Raw genomic sequence first — 26115 nt, forward strand, 5'->3', positions numbered from 1 at the left:
TTTCTCATAATTTAATGAAACGTCAAAGCTTCCGCGCTTCGCGCGGGAGAGGGAAAAACTGAATTCAGACAAGGATTAAGAGTCGAGAACAGTACACCGAATCCTCTGCTTTTTCTCATGATTTAATGAAACCACAAAGCTTCCGCGCTTTGCGCGGGAGGGGGGGGGGGGGGACTGAATTCCGAAAAGGATAAACAGTCGAGAACGGTACAGCAAATCGTCTTCTTTTTTATAATAATTTAATGAAACGTCAAAGCTTTAGCGTTCCGCGCGGGAGGGGGGGGGGACTTTATACAGCCATGGATTACCAGTCGAAAACGTTCTTTTCCTGATAATTTAAGGAAACGTCTAAGCTTCCGCGCTTCGCGCGGGAGGCCCATCACCCACACCCCACTAATAAGCGCTTTAAAGTGAATCTCTTGTTCACTACCGCCCATCCCTAAAATAAGATCCTAGCTCCGCGCCTGCATTAAAATATATAGCTATGATGCTGACTAAATTGAAGAAATAATTCGTATATTTATGTCGTCGAGGAAAATGACAATTTTGGGCATATGCAAGTACTATAGATAGTCCATAGGAAAAACAATTTAGCCTTCGGCCCCACGTTTATAGGGTTGAATTTGTAGATATTGGACATTTAATTTTGTCGGTAATTGGTGGCTAGTTTTGTCGGTAATTGTTGGCCTCTACACCCCCCCCCCCCCACTGAAAAAGGTCTAGCGACGCCCCTGCCTGTTGGTCCATTAGAGATCTTTCTATGGGTTTCTGATGGTCCCATATTCTGAATTCCCTATTGAAACCAATAGTCCAATGGCTTCTATTGGTAAATGAATAATGATAAATCAAAATCGATTTTAGCAACTGTCCACCAAAAAAGTATATCTCAATTGCATTAACTCCATCACATAGATCACTTGAAGTGAGTTTAAGAATATCCTTTATTTTAACTGAAGGCTTGTACTATTCTATATAATAAACATACATGAATTGTTTCTTGGTAAGTAATCATTATAATCAATATATATCTACTGCTTAAACGTGAATGAAATTGTAACATGATTAAACAAATAATCTATTGGTCATTAGTTGTCGAACGAAAATAAAAATCACAAAATTAATGTACATTGTCATAAGTTGCTTAACAAATTATGATAAATGTAATTTTCTGTGAACACGTATAAAGTAATCATGAATATGCATGAGATAGATTTAGCTGTTGGTTTCTATTGGACCTATTGGTTTCTATTGGTCCTATCGGTTCTATTGGTTTCTATTGGTCTTATTGGTTTATATTGGTCCTATTGGTTTCTATTGGTCCTATTGGTCCTATTGGTTTCTATTTCTATTGGTTTCTATGGGTAGGCCTACTATTGGTTTCTATTGGTTTCTGATGGTTTAAATGGTCTCTATTGGATTCAATTCTATGGGTCCAACAGAAACCAATAGACTCCAACAGAAACCATTAGAGACCAATAGAATTTTTTAATGGTCTCTATTGGTCTCTATGGGATTTTCGACCTGCCCCCCCCCCGTCCGTGCCTCCGCCACTTCGTGTAGTAAAATAATTTTGCATTATATCGACCCTAGCTCTCATTTGGAACTTTTCATTTAGACTAAGTAATTTCATCGCACAGGCAAATCAGTCCGATTTTCACCTCTTATATTTTGACAGTGCATCATTCATGTTGCATGGGCACGTTTCCAAATTTCGAGGGGGAGGGGGACACCCCCTTAGCACACTTGCAAGGGGGATATGGTCCCCAAACCGTTTTTTTCTTGGTAAAATGGTATAATGCCTCTCAATATAGTTCTTGTAAAGACACTCCGGAATCATTGCACATGCAATTAACTAAAAATGGTATACAGCTCTTCTACTTTGTTCTAACTTGACTATTATGCGAGGCCTATTATGCAAGAGAGCAGAAATAGCGACCAATCAAGACGATTTTTAAAATATTAATAATGAAACTTAATGTTCTAGGGCATTTCGGAACCTAACGGCAGGATATTATAGGAATTTGCAGTTCATTTTCTTTCCTTGAATTTCAATATTACGGGGGACGTTAATCCGCCTAAAATATTAATGGGAGACGCGCTCGCTGAACTACCTCACCGTGCCTGCCGTGAAATTTGTAATAATGTTTTTCCGCAGTTATGAAAGAAATTGCGCGGTAATGAATAAACCTATAGAGTAAAGGATTTGCATGGGCGAGTATGAGAAGAAAGTGTCCGTCCTGTTGGTAGACAAAATTAATATCGCAAGAGAATATTATTTAAGGCTTAACAAATCATGGAAAATTATCATTTTCCCCTCATCTTCAGTCTTTTCTTTATCTCTTTTTCCTTTTTTGTTTTTGATCGGCAAACTTTTGAAGGCAAAAGCCCCCACGAGCCCCGCCCCCCCCCCCCACTCCGAGAACGGACGGACCCCATGCGTATTGCCAAAATGTCCTTTTCGTAACAAAAGAAAAAGGTCGACCCGTATTGACTTTACACACCGGATTTTTGCTGAAAAAAAAGGGGGGGGGGGTGCTGAAAAAGGCTCGTATACAAAAGAAAAAGGTCGAGCCGTATTGACTTTACACACCGGACTTTTGCTGAAAAGGGGGGGGGGGGTCGGTTGGAACACGCATATGCGTACCCTAAATAACACTGAGTGGGGGGGGGGGGGGGGGGCCGCGCCACGAGCTCACCCACCAGTGCGCCAGTATCGCTAAGTCCTACGCTCATCTACTGATTCTAAACAACAACAAAAGTCACTTATAAAAAGTTTTGCCCACCCCCCCCCCCCCCCACTCCCAAACAAAAATCTCTACAAATTCAATTAAATTATCAAATACCTACGCAGTTCGAATTCTCGAGAAAAACGAGAAAAATTGGCGACGCTTGGAATAAGCGCCATCTACGGCCTGAGTTCGTTTTGACACATAGAGATATTATATGTTTTGACATGATATTCATGTTAGTCGATTTATTTTTTATTTTTTTAAATAAGTCCTTATTGAAAGTCATTCATAAATCATAATAATAATTATGCATTACTCTGCTGTAGCCCCCTCCTCCTGGATAATTTGAAGATAACAATTTTAGCAACCGCCATCAGACAGGTTCGAGTGTTTCTTTACACATCCTCTTAATTGCTAATTGGCCTATACAATGAAAGAAGACTGAAACACTCATTTGCAAAATGGATTAATACCATAATCACTTTGCTCGCTTGCTATAGCAAAATTACAAAAACTGGAAAGTTGGTATTCGGCATGAGAACTCTAGTAAATTGGTACTCCCTCCCCCCCCCCCCCCCCCCACCCCGCTCCACTACAATAATCGAAGACATGAAACATTTAATAACGCCTTGGAACTAATAAACAATTACATTATGAAACTATAGTTGCGTTGAACGCGTTATTAAATGTTTCATGTAATGTGGTTACACGTCGCTTTTATATTATTTTCATAATCATTTCATGATGAGCTATTATTATGGATGGGCATTACAAGACATTGTCTGATACTATATAAGAAAGAAGCCCACGAAGATATTTATGTGAATATTGTTTATTTGTTCTAATTCGCTATATTATTTTCCATAATGTTTATTGGTTCCGATTCGCTATTTCATAATGTTTATTGATTCAAATTCGCTGTTTCATAATGTTTATTGGTTAAAATTCGCTATATAGTTTCATAAAGTGTATTGGTTCCAATTCGATATGTTTCATAATGTTTATTGGTTCCAATGCGCTATAAAATTATGTTTCATAATGTTTATTGGTTCCAATTCGCTATTATGTTTCATAATGTTTATTGGTTCCAATTCGATTATGTTTCATAATGTTTATTAGTTCCAATTCGATATGTTTCATAATGTTTATTGCTTCCAATTCGATATGTTTCATAATGTGTATTGGTTCCAATTCGCTAAATGTGTATTGGTTCCATAATGCTTATTGGTTCCAATTCGCTATAATGTTTCAGTGGTTCCAATTATGTTTCATAATGTACATTGGTTCCGATTCGCTATAATTATGTTTCATAATGGTTCCGCACTCGCTATTATGTTAATGTTCATTTGTTCCAATTCGCTATAATTATGTTTCAAGTTTATTGATTCCAATTCGTGTATTCGTATGTTTGTTTATATATTCAACGTTAGTCATACACGCCGCTTTGTTTTTTTTAATTATGTCTATTGGTTCCACGTCGATACACGTTTCACATTAATTTTTAAGGCTATATATAGAAAAAAATGTATCAGCTGCATGCGGTGAAATGAACTGGGGATCATCAGATTTACGGTAATGAGACTTTTATACAGGAGAAGCCAATTTTAGCTTACTAGAGTAAAACCAATAAAGGTTGGGCAAATTTAGCCTTTTTATCATCAACCGATTGCACGAAAGAGTTAAAACATGATTTGATAACACTCTCATTTAAAAAAATACTTCCAAAAGTTCCAATTAACGACGAGTCACAGCACTTTCCAAACTTCAGTGAAACTTAAATACCAAATAAAATTGTACAATGATTTTAGGTGGTCGGGAAGAATTCAAAACTTGTCAGTGGCGAATCCAGGAATTTCTTACCGGGGGGGGGGGGGGGGGGCACAAAATCGCATGGGGTGAAATATATGAAAAACGATGGAGTGAGGCGTCAGCGGCGAGGGAGCGGAGCGACCAAGCGGGGGTGGGTCTGGTAGGGGGTCAGAACCCCCTCCCTGAGTAGTAAGCATTTAATTTTAGAACCACATTAGGTGCATTTTCAGGCACTTCCTGGAGTAATTGCTTTCTCCTACCCTCTCAAAGAGTAGGGATCCAGGGGCGGATGATGGAATCTGGCTTTTTGCTAAGGGGGGGGGGGGGGGGGTTGACCCAATGACGACACGGAACATCGTCCACGAGCCGCGAGGCGATATTTGTTGTTGTTGCTATTTTGAACTCCCGTAAGTGATGTTTTCCTGGCATCTACTGACACAATGAAGACCATAAAAAGCAGTGCATGATAATTACGTCTTTTTAAATCAAGTAACAGTTTAAGGGGGGGTCGACCCAAAGACGATGCAGAGCATTGTCCACGAGCCGCGTAGCGGCGAGGCGTTTTTTTTGGGTGCTATTCAACCCCCGTAAGTGATGTTTTCCTGGCATCTACTAACACAATGGAGACCACAAACAGCATTTCATGAGTAACGTCTGGCCCCAATATCGGAAAATTAATTCAAGACTAAGTTATAAGTTAGAAGTTAGAAGTTATAAAGGAGATACAATCTTTGGTATTAGTCATGTTCGACTTAAAATTGCATCCCTCCCCCCGCCCCTTACCCGGTAAAAAAAAAACACCTTCTTATAATATCATCCCCTTTTCTCTCCTCTGTCTTTCCGCCTTTCTTCTTTTTCCGCCTTTTCTCTCCTCTCTCTCTTTCCCTTTCCCCTCCTTTTTCTTCTCTCCCTTTTCTTTCCTCCCTCTCTTCTTCTTCTTTCTCTTATCCCTTTTTTTCTTTTTCCTCTCCTTTTTCTTTCCCCCTCCTTTTTCTCCTTTTCTTTTTTTTTTTGGCCGGGGGGGGGGGGGGGGGCACGTGCCCCCTGTGCCCCCTGGATCCGCCACTGCTTGTGCACACTCACCCCCCCCCCCCCCCCTCCCCCTCTTCATCGCCCACATTCAAGCCCACATTCAAGTTGGGAGCGGCCTCTACAACATCAAAACAATATGGGCGTGACCACGCCGCATACACAATAATCAGTCGCCCGTAGCAAACATCTTTTTTTTTTTATATAACTTCTACATACACGCGGCCACGGCCGTATTGTAGCGCCGATTTATACGGTACGGCCGATCGACGGTACCATTCGATTGTACGTTTGTACAACTTCATGATCCGGCTGTATTTTCGTGGAGAACAAATCCGTCTTTATTGCCATATTCTACGACGATAATAACAATGTTCACAAGTTGATGACAAGCATTGTCAGTTATCCTATCAAACTTGTTAAAGGATTATAAAAGAACAAAGATGGATCAAATCGAGTCGAATCTACGGATCCATGTCGAGGCCGGACTGAACGAAGTGCCCGCTGTTTGGTCGGTAGTGTTGTATACTTTGTTCGGGGCAGTTCTGGGCTTCCAATGCTACAACCAAGCCCTCAACTACGTTCCCGCTCCTGAAAAATATTCTGGTGGGAATCGGTTTAAATGGCGCAACGTTATGGCTTCTTTTCTTCATGCTTTCCTCACGGGAACTGGATCAGCTTATTGGTAAATTCCTGATGTATTTTTTTTCTCATTAAAAGTTTTAATCAATTTTACTTTTTTGGATTTGGAATGACAAAATTTGATTTTGAAGAAAGAGTTTGAAAGAGAAGTTGTTGATTGTAATTTTGGCATGTCTTGAATCGTGTTAATTTATTTGCTTTGCCTTGGAACTTGCTTCTTAGTGTTATAAATTGTTGCTGTTTGACTTCTTGTTTTTGTGTTTTGTCTTCTTAACTTTTGTTGAGGAGTGATCACAGGTCTACGTGGAGGGGATGGGAGACGGGGGAGATGATGAAGTAGATGAGGGAAGTAGGGAAAGGACTAACCAGTTCACAAATCACTTTCCCTGGTTTTACTTTTGTTTTTTGTATAGCCTACAATGCCCTTCATTTGTTTAATCTACCAGAATGGAAGAATTCAGAGGAAGAAGATGAAATCATCTGATTGCAGCCCCGGCCTCCCCACTCAGTGTTATTTAGGGTACGCATATGCTTGTACCCTCTTTTTGAAAGCACCCCCTATCTGAGGACTGCCAACATTTGCGAACCCCCCTTTCGCGGGCTTTTCGCAGGCTTTTCCTGCCTTGGAGACAACCCTAAATCAGGAAAAATGCTCAATGTACCCCCCTAAATTTGGAATAATTTCTCAGGAGTCCAAAGAGATGAGAGAAAAAAAGAAAAACACCCCCGTTTCAAAGAAATCTCCGGGTGAAAAGTCAAATACACCCCTTTTTTTACAATTCTCGGGCCGGATTTTGTCACACAAAAAGTACCCCTTTACCGGACATTTTGGCAACACGCATGCGGTCATTCCGACCTCTGAGTGGGGGGGCCGGGATTGCAGCCTGGTGAATGTCAACTTTAATACAGAGTAATGCCTTTCTGGCTCTGAACAGAGAAATTACACATTACCTCTGTACAACATCATACTAAGATGCATACATGTAGTATCCAACAGATTGACAATATTTAGTATAATATTTTTATGTAGAATAAAGAAGAAAAAACATGTTCAAAAGCGACAAGGGCAAAACTCTTCTTAGATGTATGTTACATGAGTGCCTCTGATATCTCATTCAGCCAACCAAATTAATTTTGTTTTGCCTCAAATTTCTGGTAAACTTTAAAGGTACAACATCCACTGAATAGGGCATTCTATAGTATTCATTCATTTTTTAATTTTTTTTTTTTTTTTTTTTTTTTTTTTGGGGGGGGGGGATGGTTTAAATCACAGTCAAACTTGCTTTAGTGACCATCTGTCTCTAGAGAGAAAGACCACATTTTTAGTTTCCCTTGAAATTGGTTTCTTATTGAAACATGTACTAAAGTAAAGGATCCTGTAAACAAAGACCACCTGTCTACAAAGACCACTTTTTGTGTTTCCCTTGGGCTGTCGCTATAGACGGGTTTCACTGTAGTAAATCTCTTGTTAAAATGTTGTTCACTGTACATGTACAGTACATCTATGAAGTGAAAACAATTAGTCATATATTGTATTTCTGGCAGGGCCATTATTCTGTTGGCACTAGCTTAGTAATTTCCTGTCCTTATCTGAACCACATAAACTTGAGCATTAGTGCGATGTCAAGGCGTGCAGAGTTTTTTTGAAAACTCTTAACTTCATAATTTGTGATCCATCAAAGTAACTTTCACCCTATCCTTGAGTGACAGAAGAAATCGTGCTGAATTCACAGGCTATGGGGAATTTGATTTTTGTATTTCTAAAGTTCTCAAGCAATTTTTTGTCACCATGGTAATCAGGAAATAGATGCTGATGATAATGATAAGAGCATCTACTACCACTACTACAATGTACTACTACTATACTTGCTACTCATGCTAATACTAGCAGACCTGTGTAAGTTTGCAGGTCTGTGTAAACCATTGTCAGCTTGATTAAAGTCACTGAGTAGTCGGCTCTCACAGGGAATTCGACACCGTTCGGGTGTTTACCCAATAACAGGTGTTGTCAATCACCAGGGTTAGCCTTGAGTTTAATGACCATTGGACCTTATGTAATGCTTTGATTTGCCGAAGACTCTCGAGCTCTCCCAGAGATTGGGGGTAATTCTTGACTGGACTATGGGTTTGCTGTGTGCAAAATTGTACCCCCATTAATGGTATTTCCACCAAGTCTGGTGTCAGCGAATTATGGCCTTCTGCACATGGAAACTGGCGATCCACTCCCTTTAACAAGACAGAGAGTCTGAGCAAGAAGACTACATGTATACAGACAATAGGCACTGCTCTGTAGCTGCTTGACACAACCAGAGACGAACCAAGATATAGGCTCTGCTCAAGACTTAATGGACTTGTGTATATTGTGCCAAATAAGAGTCTGTACCTGCAGACTTGGCACACAGGTAGGCTTACAGTACATGTACAATCAAATTTCAAAGCACTAAAAGTAACAAGAGCACAAGGAAACTTTGCAGAATGCCTTTATAATATAACCAAAACAGTGCACAACTTTTCATAACATCAACAACTTACATAGGGTTTTTTGTGTGTATGGATAGTTCAGTATAACTATAGAGCTAAATTGAATTGATATGAGAATGCTTGGGTACCCCCTTTGTATGAAGTTTGTAAACTATAATACTATTTACTCAACAAATAGGTTTTGATATGGTTCTATGGTCACTCAGCGGACAAAGGCCGTAAATAACTGACCAGCTGAAAAGTATTGAGGGGATTATTTTCTTAATCGATGTCACAAGTTAAACTTTCAAAGACTAGAACGAATCGTTCTTTTGTAGTTTTGAGTTGTTCAAATTAAAGCACATTACATGTACTTGCAAAATTGATGTGCTATTTTGCTGTCACAGAAGCTATTTGTACATAAGGAATTAGCTCTATCAACATACTGTACGTGTACAACAGTTGTAAACTGTAAGTACTTTAGACAAGAAAAGCCTTTCACACTTTTGGTACCGAACCCTGTGTACTTTGTACAGAGTATAACCAACTAACCATGTTATATTATACAGTTATTGACTGGCAGGGGGTGTAGTATAACATTATTTGGACCGCTGAAGGTAGTTATATTTCCCAAGTGGTCATATTTTCCCGAAGCGCACAGCGCTGAGGGAAAATATGGTCACGAGGGAAAATATAACTCCCTTCAGGTCCAAAGAATGTTATATACCCCCTGCCAGTCAATAACTGTTATATTAGATAGCCTTGGTTTTTTTTTTCTCTTTCGGGGACAATCAAAGTTATTGAAAAGTAATCTGTCGAGATAGTTCAAGAAAGAAAAAAAACCTTAAAAAAAAAAAATTATAAACAAAATTTGGGGGAAAAAAAAAAAAAAAAAAAAGAAAAAATCAAAAAAAAAATTCTTACCCCATTTTTTTTACCCCATAAAAGCATTTTTGGGGAAAAAAAGAAAATGTGGAAAAAATAATTTCAAGGGAAAAAAAAATATTGAAAAAATATTGAACAAATTTCATGAAAAAAAAATATTGAAAAAATAAAATGACCGTCGGTAATGGTGTTATGTGTGTAATTGGTGACATACAGTCCTCAAGAGGGCGACATGCATTGATTAAAAATATATTCTTTTCACCGGCCGGTACAATATAACCAACCAGGAAAATATAACAATTTGGACCCTCGCAATTGATATCACGTGACGAGCTCTGGACCAATCACATCTCGGTTTCTGTCTAAGCTATCTAATATAATACATTAGACCTCCATGTACATTGTACAATTCTACACTGGGGAATACTGAAAAATATCTTTCGCTGATAAATGACAATACATACATGTGCAGGTATATGTACAATCACACTTTTTTTTTGTACAAAGTTCGTTACAAATAAGCGAAATATTATTGCAGTATACTAAACTGCAAGAAATGTTGACTTATAAATCACACACCTACAACAATAAGAGAACCCCTTTTATGTATACTTGTACATTCTTCTGGGTCCCACTGAGAATGCATGTTAATTGTTAACACAACCAATTTCCATCATTATAGCCAGTAAACAGCGTTGAATCAAAATGAATTGACATGGCTATTATGCGACTTGAAATGAAGCAACTACTATAGTTTACTTGATCACACAGTAATCGATATTTGAGATCATTGTACTAACATAACACAGTGACCATGTACAGTAAGTACACAATGGGCAGGGATAGATACTGTAGATAATACTTGATCTCAATTTGATATCCTCACAATCCATGATCCAAGGTTGCTGCTGTGCACAAGTAGAATGTACATACGGTATGTACATTAGGTAGAATTCAATCATCATTCAAATCATAAAACAATCAGTGCTATACTGTACATGTACATGTACAGTATGCGGGCCTTATATGACAGAGGAATGAAACAGGACTGCTGTAAAATAAAAATTAATAACTGCAGGGTGGTTTTGTAGTATAGAAGTAGAAGTACTACTGTAGTATATCCTCCTTGGTAGTAGTATAGTAGTAGTAGTAGTAGTATTAGTAGTAGTAGAACATACATTGTACATTGTACATTGTACATGTACATGTACTGTAGTAGTACTATTGCATTGGTTGAGTTTTTGAGGACAGTTTCATGCCTTAAAGTAGACCTACATGTACATGTAGATATATAATTGTAATCATTCACAACATGCAATAATCTTGATTTTCTGTTTTTCTCGCTACCGGTATTTGCAAACAAGTCTTGCCATGGAAATGGCTGTCATGAACAATTTGGAAAAGTTTTTTGTTTTTAACAATACAATACATGTACTGTACTCTACATGTTATGAAAAAAGAGGTCACTTATAGTTCATTGCAAAATGCAAGTAGAGTATCCGCAGTGTAGTTTAAAAGGAAATAATCAAACATCCATGTGTTAATATTTGCACATCACTCATAAGTCATAAGTCATAACGCACTTCAGATCTAATGTTTGCTTCTTGTATAACGTGATGTTAGGCCTGTTTCCATTAGCCCGCGTTGTGTAACACTAGGCCTGTTACCATCAGCCTGAGTTTTCTAAAAAAGTCTGCTGCTTCAAAGCCCCTGTGATCACAAATTTGCAAGCCCTAAAATCTCAAATTTATCTTTAGCGGCAAAATGAGTTTATGAATGTACAATTGTACATGTGCGAAATTTCAGATCAAAAGACTATGGTTTTCTCTCTGTGAGTACACATCAAACAGGGTGAATAAAAGGAATAATCATCATCAACATAATCTCAATAATATTATTATGATTTTGGGTTTATAAACCGCTTCATACATGTACATGTACAGGGGTACATCAACGATATCAGGGTTTTTACGGATATATCTAAATACCCAGGTCTGTTGGTACAGACTACAATGTATGTGCCATATTTGTTGTAGGTAAACAAACGCGAGTGTGTAGAAAATCAGCAGCTCCATTCATCCGCTCTCCATGAATGTGACCTACATTGGGGACGGTTGTATAATATCCAGGGGACATGTTCACATGTGAAATTAATTTGTTAATATTTTTTGGCGAGTTGCCTGAAAGATTGCATCAAAGGTTGCACATTGCCTGGCAATCCAGCAAACTGACATACATGTACATGTAGGATGTACAGTGTACATGTGTATGTGACTTTAATCATTTAAAAATTAAAATTAATTAATACACATGTACTTTTGTGAGAAGCCCAGCGTAACATTTGTGTTTAGGGTCATCTACAATGCCCACGATTTACTATTCTCTCCTTTTTTTCATGATTTTCATCCCATACCATCATTATTATTTAAAAATAAATATAGTACATGTACATGTACATGTAAAATTCTTGAGGAGTGAGGCCAGTTCTTAGTCCATCTTTCTCTCTCTCTTTCTATTCTGTCTCTCCCTCTCTCCTCTCTCCTATCTCTGTCTCTATTCCCCTCTCTCTTTTTCTTACTCTCTCTCTCTCTCTCTCTTATGTTTCCGTCTATGCCGTATGGCATATTGCAGGATAAACTTGTACATGTGCAGGTAGCCTACAGTTTGGTAAGCTTGCCTTGTGTATGGTGAAGCTTTCATAAGACTTCCAATTGACCATTGTACTTTAGACATTATTGATTTCCGTTTATTACATTATGAAATGAAGTGGTATGCTTTTTATTCTAATTTTGTATGAACTATCACCTACATGTATATTAGTTTTGTAATAGTAATTTTTGTGTGTTTCATAATTCCTCCAAATTTTAAAGGGTGTGATCATTACTATTACAAAAATGTATATGATGGAGTATTCAGAAATAATTCATTACAGATCAACATATATTATCTGAGCATTTTTTGTGGGGATTTGCAGATTAGGATTTCAGTCAATACAAATAAGATTGTGTTGTCTTGTTTGGAGCCATAAAAATGTTATTTTATATACTGGTACCTTTACTGTATGCATACTTTTGGCTCTGAACAGTCAGAACAGACAATGTGTATATTACATGAACACATGTATACAGCAGATATATTTCAACCAGTGTTTGTTAAAAGCACAACTTGATTGTGTTCAAATTTATCAAGTTCACTAGTACTGTTTTCACACTGGCAATATTTTGCTTAGCCCCGTACTATAGGTGGGGTTAAGGGGGGTCTTAGCCCCACCTATAGTACGGGGTTAAGCCTATTACACTTTCTGTTCAGACTGGCTTTTACCAAAGTGGGCTAAAGTTGGCTAACCCCACCTATAGTACGGGGTTAACTAACCCTGCAAAATAGCAGGGCTAACTCCGCAATTGTGGTGCCAACTCCTGCTAACCCCGCAATTGCGGTGCCAAGCAAATGAATGAGAACAGAAACGAAAATTAGTCCGGTACTACGCAATGGAGCGTATCGCAGCTGGCCAGATGCGAAGTATGTCCAATCATAACATTCACGATATCCGGCGTTAACGAATTGCAGTGAGAACAGCGTGAATTTTTGTATTCCGGAATAGGCGCTATAGTACGGGACTAAAAACAGCGTGTGTGAAACACCAAAAAAAATAGTCCGGGATTAAGGATAGTACGGGGCAAAGCAAAGTATGGGGTTAAGCAAAACCAGTGTGAAAAGAGTATTTTAGTCTAGAATCTGACCAATTTTATTTTAAGAGCCATCACTCTGAAGTGCATGTGATCTTCCCCTACCTGTGGCAAGCTCAATTACCCATACATAAATTAGTGGATCACACCATCTTTGGGGATGAGAGGTCACGAGGGATTAAACTGACCAAATTCTGGACTACTGGTACATTAGTCGACCATTTAATCCGCAGTGTACATGTACATGTACTGTGTAATGAGTATGTTTAATTTGAATATGAGGAGATTCGTCTCTAATCTCCTTTATTGAAATTATTCGTTAACATTATCTCTCTCTCCTCCCTCTCCTTTCTCTCCTTTTCTCCTTCTCTCTCTCTCTCTCTCTCCTTCTCTCTCTCTTCTCTCTCTCTCCCTTCTCTCTCTCTTTCTCTCTCTCCCCTCTCTCCTTTTCTCTTTTTCTCTCTCTCCCTCTCTTTCCTTCTCTCCCTTCCCTCTCTCTCCTCTCTCTCCTCTCTCTCCTCTCTCTCCTCTCTTTTATTTCTCTGTCCCTCTTCCTTTCTCTTTGTCTTTGTTTTTGTTTCCCTTGCAGTTTGTACACATCTCCGTTCATCTTAGATGATCTAATACACAACTTCACACCATTCAGCGAGATTCTAGTTTCTCTTTCAACAGGTAAGCACCAAATTCTGAAGTGCCTTTCAAATCTCTGGCTTGAAGGGTGCTCTTTAACATTAAAAAAATGGCAACATACTCTGTAAATATCATAATATGTACCGGTAATACTCCCCTTGCTTCATCAATCGGCCCATTCACACATACAGTATAAGGCCTGTTTTCATCAGCTCGAGATTAACAAATAGCCTGCTATTTCTGATTTGGGAAATAATCCCGAAGTTACAATCGCGTCTCCATCAGCTCGAGACTTGACCACGAAACTTGAAACTCGAGCTCGAGAAATTAGCTTGATAGTGCGAGTCTTCGGGCTGGTGAGGACGGACCTTACAAATAGCGGGATATTTTTCAAACTAGCCCGAGATATCTTGGGATGATTATCTCGACCAAATATCCCGCTAATTGCAACTTCGGGCTGATGAAGACCCAAATTAACTGGATAATTAATTTGCGATCGGGATATTTAAAATAGCAGGATATTTGGCAATCTCGAGCTGATGGAAACAGGCCTATTGAAAGTGAGACTTGAATTGCATCCGATGTCTCAATTTCTATTGCACCTGTTCACATGTGTGATACATTGTATATCAATTTCCAGTAGTATGATATCAATCATGCTTCCGCCGTATGGCAGTTTCCTGACTTTTGTTGTAACACAATGTGCATGGCAAATAATCATGTCCATTCACAAACAGATAAAAGCACACTAATGTGTGTTTTGAAACCAATTGAAATTGAATTGAATTGTGATAGTGATAGTGAGATTCATGTTATTGTTGATCTCACACAAATAAGGGAGTTTCTGATTGTGATCAAGAAATCTGTTTATTTTGAAATATGACTAATGCTCTTTTTGTGAATAACCTAATAAGGGACTTGTTAACATTGTTCAGATAAAACTGTGAATATATTTGTGGTTTCAGGTCATCAAACTATTGTAATGATCCGCTGCGCGGTCGTGACGTAGATATTTGTTTACATTATCACAAACTCATAAACAAACTCTAACTAGTCCTTCGGAGTAGATCGCATCAATCGTCAGATAGTTAAATCAGATAGACGAAGAAATAGGCCGATACTTATTGATTCAGATTGTGATTACTAGTTTTCAACTTGAAAGGTAGGGAAATTCAACTGATATTAGAAAAGATATTTAGAGTACGGCACTAATACTAGTATCAATTAATTAGGTATTTGTAATATGTTCTTGTATATTAGCACCGTACGTACATTTAGTTGTTCCCCCCCCCTTGATTTTGTAAACTTACCTGACAATTTGGATTCCTAAATTGTCCTCTTCTTTAAGACTTGATTATAATCCTAGATCGTGTAATGCAGCTTGACAATACAACGATATTATCAGTTTATGTACTAATGTAAAGAAATGTAAATGAGTCATGATTGTTGTTTTCAAGCGCGTCATTCACCGACGCACAATGTCGTACGTAACTAATTTGCATACGAGCGCTTGACATTTGGATCCATTATTGAGATGCTTTAAGATGTTAAACTGTAATTGTTTATCAATATATCACATGAATTTGGATGGAAAGTTGTTTAGACAATGTAACTTGTTAATATTTACTGCAACTGATATGTCATTCAGAGTGTTGTATTTAATTAATGGTAAAATAAGAGATTTACTTAGATATTTTGCTCTGAACTAGCACAGTCTTCATGTTAAGTCCATTTTCGCTGCGCGTGTGCTTTCCAAGATCGCTTAGCGCATCGATTTCCCCCACGTCTGCATTATGCCTTTATAACCTGTAACATTTCTGAAACGTGAGGAGTTGGCATTGGGCGCTCGTCGGGATAACAGCTATTTAGTCTCTCCCTGGAAATCCCCCCCCCCAAAGGTCTTGGAATTGGGCGCTCGTCGGAACCACACATAAGCTCTCTCTCCCTCCCTGGAAATCATCCCATATATCTAAGGAACTACACATTATTTACAACTGGAATATGAAGGTACAGAATGAAGTCGACGCTGGAATTAATATACTGGAATTAATATACCACTATTAAAATGATGGAATTAAGATGCTGGAATTAATGAACCACTATTATTAAGACGCAGGAATATGCTAAGTCCACCTCTCCCCATATGATGCTATGGAATTAAACTAAGACGGAAAACTTCCAAGTCCCATAAATCCCAATGAATCATTGCCCTTCACTTTATTACATGTATTTGAATATAAGAACGACAATCGTATAAATTCATTAAGTATAACTATGAGCACAAGGTATTTGTGACAGTGGTGATATGAGATGTAAATATTTGAAGTACATGCATTAATAAAAGTTGACCATTTTCTTTTGTCTTGAAACTGAAATTATGAGTCTATAAACACTTTGTCTTTCTTCTTAACTGGTACTCTGTCATAGTCGTATATTTCGACGAAACGAACGTAAATAAGTATTGTAGCTTCCCCCGTCTTTTCTTCAAATAAAAGATAAGATCTAATTACTTTAACCGCTCGGACATTATAAATAAGATGTCGGCTGACGAATATCCTGACAGATATAAAGAATCAGTTTCCCCAGCTGGGAATGAGAATAATCCCGACGTAGAGGTCGAGGTTGAAGACGGAGGCGGGGGCGGCCACCACACTATAGTATTGATTCAACCTTTTCCCTATACTCTATAGGGCTACAATAAGATCATCAAATTTCAAGCTGATTTTGTGATAAGTTGTGCTCTTATCTGAGATATGTATGGAGTTCAAACACAATGTATTGACAGTTGAAGATATGAGTGTGTTTGGTTCGCCTCTTCAGAGTCCTTGAAATAGCTATTATAGTAGTCTTGTAGGACTTGTCCGTCCTTCAATTACGCTCAAGGAGATTTTGATAAAGGTGAACTCTACAAACATTTCCCTATCACCAATGAACTCAAAAACCTATATTTGAAGAGATATTATGGACATGCTTTTGCAATGACAAGTCACGGTCACTAATATTAAAGCTAAACCTTTCAGAAGTACTTAAAATTTTCCTGACTTGCCTTTTTCTCAGACTGTATGGAACTTAACTTGTGTGCAGAATTCCCTGTGAATTGTTGCAATCTGCATAGTCTCACATTGCAGACACCCTTTTACACAGTAAGACTGAAATTGATATAAAGGCATAACTGTGCCTGCAAACTAGATTGCCACATTGCCAAAAACAGTATTTCAATATTCTTTACCTTTTAATCTAATGGCTGCCAACTTCACAAGGTAGCCAAGAAACAACACAAAACACATTATGGACTTTCTTATGGAATTCTTTCCAGTACAATATATACAAGAGTGTTTAATCTCTGTGTTAAAGTGTATTATGCCTCTCAGATTGAGCAGACGATTACTCAATGTTCATAGATGCTTAATACCAAATTGATACGATGTTACATAAACAATTAAAAGGCATTCTCAGTAAATGAATTATAATCTAGTACATTAACTCTTTTTTTTTGGGGGGGGGGGTGGAGGTTTGGGATGGAGGTTAGGGTCTTGGGGAGTATACTTTAAGAACGTCATTTGTGTTTTCTTCTATTAAATTTCATTATCTGCAGAGCAATACTAACACTCCCTTGTTCCTTGAGTATTAACACTTTTTTCAAATCTTTTCTTGTTTTTGCAGGTTATTTTGTGTATGATTTCCTAGATATGCTCGCATATAAGAAGATATCCAGCTCGTGGCCTTTACTACTTCATCACATTGTTGTAAGTATTCTGTTTGATAATTATAATGGCTTCTCATGAGTATAGTTCTCAAATCTTTTATGATGACACTCATGGCACTTAATAGCATACTTGTTAAACTACCCAGGTTATAGCTGAGCCGTAATTGCTCAAGCATATTTAATTAGGTACATCCATTTACATCTGGGTAGAGAGTAGCAAATGTAGATTAATGACTTGTCAAATGACAAAGTACCAGGCTGGGATTTGAACCAGTATCTTGTGATCTGCAGTCTGGCCACTTATCCACTGAACCACAACACCTCTGCCACCCTTTGAATCCAACTATTGTAAAGATAAAGTCAACATTAAAAAAAAAGACAAAAATCTGAGAAAAAGGATTTATAAGAAAATTATGAATGTTTTAGAACAAGATAACATGTCATATGAAAGGGTATTCCCCCAAGGACAATGAGGACATGGTGTGTCATGATTCTTGTGAGTCTTTATTATTTTATTTTATTTTAATAAACTATACCAATTAATAGAAACATAGTTTGCAAGAGAATACTAGACATTTTCTTATTTCCATACACATTACATACCAATAACATACATTAGGCTTGTACCTGTACTTCATTTGACTTTAATTGTTCTGTTGCTAAATCACAACAACAAACACAAGCTGTAAAGCTCATAATACAAGTGAAAATCACATGTCTGTTAAACTTGGCAATGATTCAAATCATACTTTGTTAGGAAAGTACAGTAGTCTAGTCGTCAAGACAAATAGAATTCGGTCATATGATACATGTACATGCATTGTACAGTCATGTGAATGGAATCAGTAGGAATTCATTGTGGTTGATTGGGCAGTGATGGATGCCAATTGAGCATAGTGTATGGTGAAATAGTGACTTTTGGTTGGGAAGTTGCATTGATTTGCACAGATTATCCAACTTTACATTTACATACTGTACATGTACATTAATAAAAAAAAAAGTGTGTGTGTGTGTGCGTTGGTGCACCTACATGTCCAAATAAAGACTACCTGTAGGCGTGTTTAAACATGTGAACAGGGTGAGCTGGGACAGGGACTTGATAGAGAAGGACTGGAATCAAGCCGGCGAAACTCTTGTAATTTATTCAACGCATTTGTGAGTTCTAAAGCATAACAATGGGGATGTGTAACATTCCACTTGGCTTTGAAGTTCCATGCTCCACACCGCGCTTCCACTGCGGGGACTTCCGGAAGCCAGGCACCAGATTTACATTTATTACAAAATATTAAATTACCGGCAAAATGTCAGTGTAAATCAAAAACTTTATATAGGGATTGTATTGGGAATAGTGCACCAAACACATTTCCAAATTTAGAACTCCGTCCTTCCTATAATTTGTGTGCCAGAGTTGGTAAAAGAAAAATTACATCCTGACAAACACTCAATAGTTTAGGATAATGCGCTAACTTGGAGCATGGGGTCAAAGGAGAGCGACTTGATTCCCTGGCTGGGAGGATACATCCCTAGCATTGGACCGGCAAAGCACAAGCACACAAGAGTTACATGTACCAAGCTAGGGATAGAAACTATTACGACTCAACTACCCTGTCTGATTAAACTAGAGAACTAGCCTAGGCCTAAATAGTCAAATTTGACTGAATGCCAAAAATACAACTACATGTATAAACATTGTCAGACCCGAATAATAACACAACAACAACTACATGAGCGTTTTCAGAGTAGGTGTTTCATAGAATTATCAATCTCAACTTCTCTGAGTAAAGAGCCAGAAATTTTTTTGCTTCATTTAACATCTTTGAGCTACATATTTCTCCAAATGTCCTATTGAATTGAAAACTGTATGACATTCCATGTACTGTGGGTGTGTAGTATCAAAAGTTCTAAAACCACATATTATTGTGACTAAATGTATATGTTCCTGAAGTTCAAGTTGATATGGTTCATATAAAAGTTTAATTAATTTATATTTCAAATAGACTCAGAGGATAGCATATCAGTTAGTTCGATTTATGAAAGGAACATGATAGCAAATTCATTCACCTTTTTCACAATTTTTTTCCTTCTTCAGATATTCACATGTTTTGGCGTATCCCTAAACTACAAACACTACATAGGCTACGCCGTGGTGGCGCTCATGGCAGAGGTCAACAGTATATTCCTGCACCTGCGGCAGCTCCTACTCATGAGCAGCTATCCCAAGTCGTCTACGGCCTTCAAGGTCAACAGCGTCGTCAACGTAACGACGTACATCGTGTTCCGCTTTGGAGTGCTCACTTGGATGGGGTGGTGGCTGTCGCAGCACACTCACGAGTTGCCGATCACCATGAGCCTTCTGGCCGGCGTCGGACTAACGGTCATGCTTTCTGTGAACTTTGTGCTCTTCTTAAGACTACTCTCGAGTGACTTTCTGTCAAGAAGGAACTGCAAGGAGTCAAAAGACGACGTCATGGATAATTAAGCTTCCCCTTTACCATCCATCTCAATTGTTTCTCTTTTTCTATGATGAATATGCATCATCCTGCTCAAGATACATGTTGGTTTCTCTGAAGAGAAATCCTCTTCTTATTTTTCGTATGATTTATGTGAAATTAATATTGCATTCACTCCATGGTCTATGAGCAGGTGTGTATGGTTGATGAAGAAAGGTCTGCACAGTTTTATTTTTTGTTATTAGTTGGACTATTCACATGGTGATCTTATGGTGACTAGGAATGAGAGTGCCTCTTGGAGAAATCATGATTTTTTTTTTATATATTTGAATTTGTAGTGCGTTCATGATGATGGTGAGATTCTTATGTAGATCTTTATGTCAATTTCAATGATCTTATGCAGATGTTTACAGTGTATGTAAATTTCAAAGTACTTATCACAAGGGAGTTATTTTGTACTTGAAGTGTAATTGAATCTGGAAATGATCTATGGGTTTGTGATACCAATGGTGAACCAAATTTACTTCAAATATAGTCTGAAGTTATTGATATATTGAGCGGTTTTCATACACTTGATGTCGAAGCTTAACATGAGTGGATTTGATCTGATTTGATGTGCTAATCTGGACAGAGCAGGAACTTCTCAAAAGTTTCTTCTTGCATGCCAAAGTTTCTGATTTTACGGTGAGATTCTAGTTTTTATGTTTGCAATTTCTCATTGTACAGCTGAAAATAAGGGATCTAGACTTTGCCAGTCGCATTCTTTCATCTCACAGTCCCTCAAAATGATTTTTAGATGCTTTTGATTCATCACAGCGAAAATGAGAGGGAACAAATGATGTCACTTGATGCAGTCCACTGTCATCATCAAACGTCTTTAAATTGTTTGTACATATCACTGCAATAGTTCCATAGGGTTTCAGAAATACTAATTACCGGTATATATTACTGCGGGTTTACTAAATAATTTGTTACCCATTTTTTATCACTTTACTAATGCATCTATTAAATGAGGAGGATATGGGGACAAGAAGAAGTGGAGGGAGGGAAGGAAGTAGGGAGTGTCATCATTGGGTGAAAGTCAGTAACCTTCGTAAGAGGGAAAATGCTGACTTTAATAAATGATGAAGATGATGAATCACCATGATTATGGAAACTGAAAATGTGTGTTCAGACCCACAGAGGATACGCTTCTATGTTCATCTTTATGATAACTAGAAATCTTTCGGAGCGAGAATCGACACACCCTCTGAGTGAACCAGATTAAACAAGATGAAAATCGACCACTGTTTCCATATAATGCTTGCTTGGAGTCTTTTAAACGACTCTAACCATTGAAGTGCCATACTCAACATTTTCTAGAAACTTGTTTCTTCCTTTTTGTACATTGATCTGTATACATACAATCCTGCTGTTCCCGTAATCCTATATTTTTCTGTATTTCCTTGGGTCATATCGCACATTACTTTTTTCTCTACATACACCTGTACAAGTATATGCACAAGCCAGTACCGGTAAACAAATATTGGATAATATTTATGTAATGTTATATATAGTTTATATATGATATTAAAATATGATCAGAGATCATTTCTATTGGACAATAAAATGGAATTTGAAAATTAGATTCAAAATTAAAATTAAATGCGAAGCAGCACCCTAGTATCTGATCTGAAAATGCATGAAGGAGATCCTTCTCATCAGCTGCCCTTCAACACTGCCATTCCATCAAGTCTGCACTCCCAAACTCTGATATGACATTTGAACACGATTCCATAAAGCTGCATTGAGGCTTGAGTTGAGGCTAACCATGTCAGTCTGTGGCTGTGTTGAATAAAAGGTGGAGCTATTGTACAGAGCCTATAGGGTGGAGTACACTGTGCAGTCTGCATAGTCTCAGAATACAGACTCTCTATACGCACTTTAAATGACAAGGGTGTGTGTCAACAGACTACATTCCATCCGTGATAATGAGAGTGTATCAAGTCTTGAACATCCGTAATTAATAACCAGCTGTGAGGGATGGTTCTTACTTTGATGAACTACAACACATGCTGTACACCTGTTCAACTTTCTTGCTTCAAGACCTATTGATAGTTACCTGTCATGCTTTTACACTTGTTGCTGCCCTGATGACAACGCTGTACTCTTATCTTTCCTTGGAAGCGAGACTAATTCTAATATTACTTGCCGATTGCATCTGATCTTAAGCTAATATATAATCCAGTGTGATATTCATGTCCGCAGCAATTCCTCGTACAAAAAAATTCTCAATGTCTTCAAAAAGCATCTCAAAACTTAACCAATTGTGTTAGTGTTATCCCTGTAAATTTCTTGTAAACTTGCAATGTTCTATATAAATGCATTATTATTCTTACTATATCACTGCCTTCTTTAATGAAAATTGAAGGACTTTTTAAAATTTTGTCCAGTGGATATAATCCAATATAGTTTTAAAAGCTGTCATAATTCACAAACATTAAAACAGGTATTATATGTGACATTAAAATGTATGCATCATTGGGGCGAAAGGAAAACGAATTTGAGCCTTGTTCATGCATGCAGTATAAACTACTTACAAAAAAAAAATACTGCAGCAAAATTCAATGATTTACGCGCAATGCACTTCAAATATCTTTATTCTGTCTTTGTATTTGGTGTACTGTGAAGGGACCCAACACAAGGGCCTACCTACGATGTAATTCATCCTTTCTCCATCCCTCTCTGTCTCGAGTTTTCTTTCTATTATGTCATATATTTTGTCTTATAACATCAAGGAGTTGCTCGCCTTGAAACTCCCTGGTAACACACAGATATAATTATGTAAATCCGCTCAGGGCCTGTGTTGCCCGAAGCTATGTTTTCCACTACCATTCCGTACATGTAAAATGTATTTTCCTTTGCCGTGGCATTTTCTTTCTTTTGTTGGGGGGGGGGGGGGGGGGAAGCTGTTTACTGCATCATGTATAAACGGTGCTCAATATCCATCTACTTGATCCAAAACCTGGACTCATTATCATTTCTAAGCTCTTTCTGAGCTTGATAAGTCCTGCCTCCTACAGAGCCGATCCATTAGAGATTTTTATTTTCATTCACTAGGCATTTTAGCACAAAAGGAAAGAGGATGAAATCATGCCATTAGGCATTGTAAGAGGATTCAATTATGATTTAAGGCGCATTTTCTCAAGGAGCTCATGTCCTAATGAGTTCTTTATATATATTCCAGGGATGTAAAAAAAGGCACAAAGAAATCCAGGGTACAAAGAGTAGATGTCCAATTGTATGTGATGTTTTTTGGTCAACTCTTTATCTACAGTTGAATGTGTCCTAAAAACCACTGACTGCGAGACAAACCTGTTTTGATATTCAATCTGCTAGTATATCATGTACATTATTATTGGAGTGCAAATAAACACCTAATCTATGTTTTATATAAACAAAGTTTGAAGTGTGTATAATGGATTGTGTAGCTATGCAAAATTCACCTTTCATGCATGTGATGATATTTTATTGATAATTGCTAAAATGATTAATATTCATAGTATTCATTGCATTTCATGAATATTGTTCCATGGGCTTTGTTTTACTAAATACTTAAGAAATTGTCTTGTGAGAGCAAGAAGAGTGGTATTTTTGTGCTAATTTAGTTTACATAACGTCACTTTTTTCAGCCCCAGGGCTCGTCAAAGTTGTCATATTTATCAACTGCTACTCGATGAAAACACAAATTGAAAGCAATGTTTGTTTTTCCTTAGAAAGTATATAATAGAACCTCTTATCATAGCCATGTTCAGTCAAGCCAGGTCTCTTTAAAGTTTGAAGGACACGTTTAAAAAGAATCGTTTGACTGTGAATCATTTTCATATTGTAATATTATGCCTTTCTAGCTAGGTTCATACAATAGTTCATACATTTTAAGTTTAGCTTGTGGTTTTAACTTTCGGGTTATCCTAGATATTAAAGGGGACGTGGAGATGCACACGTTGTTTTGGGCACTTAAATTTACTTGAAGTTTTAAACCAGAAGTATTCTTATGGTCATCACAAAAACTAGGGGGGGGGGGGGGTCTTTAAGTTATATGCCATGTGGACACAATCAACTTAAGAGGTATCACCAGCTTGTAATTGCAATGACTGCTTGCCTGGCTTGTTGTTTAAAACCTCACCCAGTCACTCTGATGCCATGTGAACACACATTTCAGATGTTTGCAGATTTAAAGTTAAAACTATGACACTGCCATATGAACATAGCCCTAGTAACATAGATACACCCAAATTTCAAACAAATTAATTTTTTTAAGCAAGTAGCCTAATCTGTCTTCTTGATGAACAAAAAGGTGCAAATATTGTGCAGTTTGATAAGGGGATTTATTAATGAGCTCAGTTAAAGATTGAATAAGAATTAGAACTCAAGAGATGGGACTGGTAAAATGTAAATTCACTGAAGATGTCTTTTTATAAAGTAAGTGACACAGTAATATGAATTCTGAATGATACGAGCAGGAACAAGTCTCATAATACATGGCATGAATACAAGGATAGCATTGTTACATGATTTGTTATTATACACTAAACTTTCTATTATCAAAATAAACCATAGTTCAAAATCTCTTTCAGAATAACAAGTACTTTACGAGAAATTTTAACTTTTGAGCTTTTCTGAATAGACATTCCTTAACCCTCTGTAATACGATCACAAACTTTTGCAACCATAAATTTTTTTTCTTCATGCAAAACTGGATAGTCGACCAAAAGTAGTCTTGACAGATTTTTTATTGTTGTAATTTATAAAAAGTATCTTTCAACAAAAGATTGAATATGCCTTTACGCGATGATTACCGTACCGTGTCGTACCAAAAGCTTTCAAATGGGTAATTATCAGGTTAGTGCCATATGGCTCTAAAGTATGAAGTATTCAGACAAATACTGCTTTGGGAATCAATGAGATCTGAAGTGCTATGATTGCTAGTTCATAATATAAGTCAGATAAAATATTCTAGTAGTTTTAAAATTTGATCCTACGTGTCTAACTTCATTTTCATTTTCTTGAATTCAGTTCAATTTGATTGAAATTCAATGAATCTGTTATTATTTTTAACAGTTACTTCATCCAGAAGATATGCAGGTACCATCACCCTGTTATAAAATCATGTTATTTACAGTTGTTGGCATTTTATACATGTAGTACAGGGACCCGTTTCACAAAGCTTTTTTCAATGACAAATGACGAAAATCAGTTACAAATCTGTTGATAACCAATCAGAAGCAACTGATGACAAGTTTTGTGAAACGCCCCCCTGAACAAACTCTCTTATGGCTTGTGATGTGATATCAAAGATGTAATGTACAGTATGCGCTGTTTAGTAATGGAAGCAGTGCAGTTTAATTGGCTTGTACACCATTGAGAGGGGGGTACACACCTATACTACAAGCCTTTTACCGGTACATGAAATAACTGTTAGAGAATGGTAATAAGGATATGAAGTTGAAGGAGAGGAAAGCTCATTTATATTGTGGCCAGGCAATATGAATACTTGATCACATCTTGGCTTCAGATGAAATATATATCATTTAAAGTTGCTGTCTATTGCTATGTATCAATGAAATCAGAGAAATTTGATTAATTTGCATTTTGGCTAAGTTATGAGTAAATTTATATGAATTCACTTGTCCATTTCCAAACATGGTGCTTTAGGTCTTTTTTCTGGCTCTTCCACCAAACATAAACGTATCCAAAGAAGTACATGTATAAAAGAATTACTGGTGGTACTACATGGACGTGCTCTGGCAACAATTGCTGTGCGGTCATTTCCTCAATTGCAGCCTTTGGCCTTTTAATACCCTTAATCTTTGAACAAATAAGGCCTGGAGTAAATGTTGCAGGAATAAATGTTGGGTCAGTATGTTGCTCCATGACTCTACTTTTGTTATTTCATGTTCGCTTTAGTGGTGACTCGCTGAAAAGTGAACATACCGTGAAAGAAAACATACATGTTATCTATTATGTACAAAATGAACATATATATAATGACAGCTTTCCGCCTAGTTTTTACTCATGCAACGCCCAAGGAGTGCTAATTGACTGCTGAG

At 37.4% G+C, this 26115-nt stretch overlaps 1 protein-coding gene across 1 annotated transcript; it reads left to right on the forward strand.

The window, feature by feature from the left end:
* Positions 1-5810: 5810 nt before the first annotated feature.
* LOC585019 (TLC domain-containing protein 2-like) lies at positions 5811-24346 on the forward strand. The gene is made up of 4 exons (XM_030992412.1): positions 5811-6252; positions 13830-13912; positions 17534-17616; positions 19666-24346. Exons 1-4 carry the CDS (start codon positions 6011-6013, stop codon positions 20053-20055), a joined length of 798 nt encoding a protein of 265 aa, XP_030848272.1. The 5' UTR covers positions 5811-6010; the 3' UTR covers positions 20056-24346.
* The last annotated feature ends 1769 nt before the right edge of the window (positions 24347-26115 follow it).

The sequence above is a fragment of the Strongylocentrotus purpuratus genome, unplaced genomic scaffold (assembly GCF_000002235.5).
Source record: "Strongylocentrotus purpuratus isolate Spur 01 unplaced genomic scaffold, Spur_5.0 spur5_scaffold_2, whole genome shotgun sequence".
NCBI classification, from domain to species: Eukaryota; Metazoa; Echinodermata; class Echinoidea; order Camarodonta; family Strongylocentrotidae; genus Strongylocentrotus; species Strongylocentrotus purpuratus.

Excerpts from the sequence above, each read along its gene's own strand:
- LOC585019 (XM_030992412.1), top strand. The coding sequence starts at position 6,011 with ATGGATCAAATCGAGTCGAATCTACGGATCCATGTCGAGGCCGGACTG. Across the intron at positions 6,253-13,829 it reads GGAACTGGATCAGCTTATTG|TTTGTACACATCTCCGTTCA; the intron begins GTAAATTCCTGA and ends TTTCCCTTGCAG. Across the intron at positions 13,913-17,533 it reads TCTAGTTTCTCTTTCAACAG|GTTATTTTGTGTATGATTTC; the intron begins GTAAGCACCAAA and ends TTGTTTTTGCAG.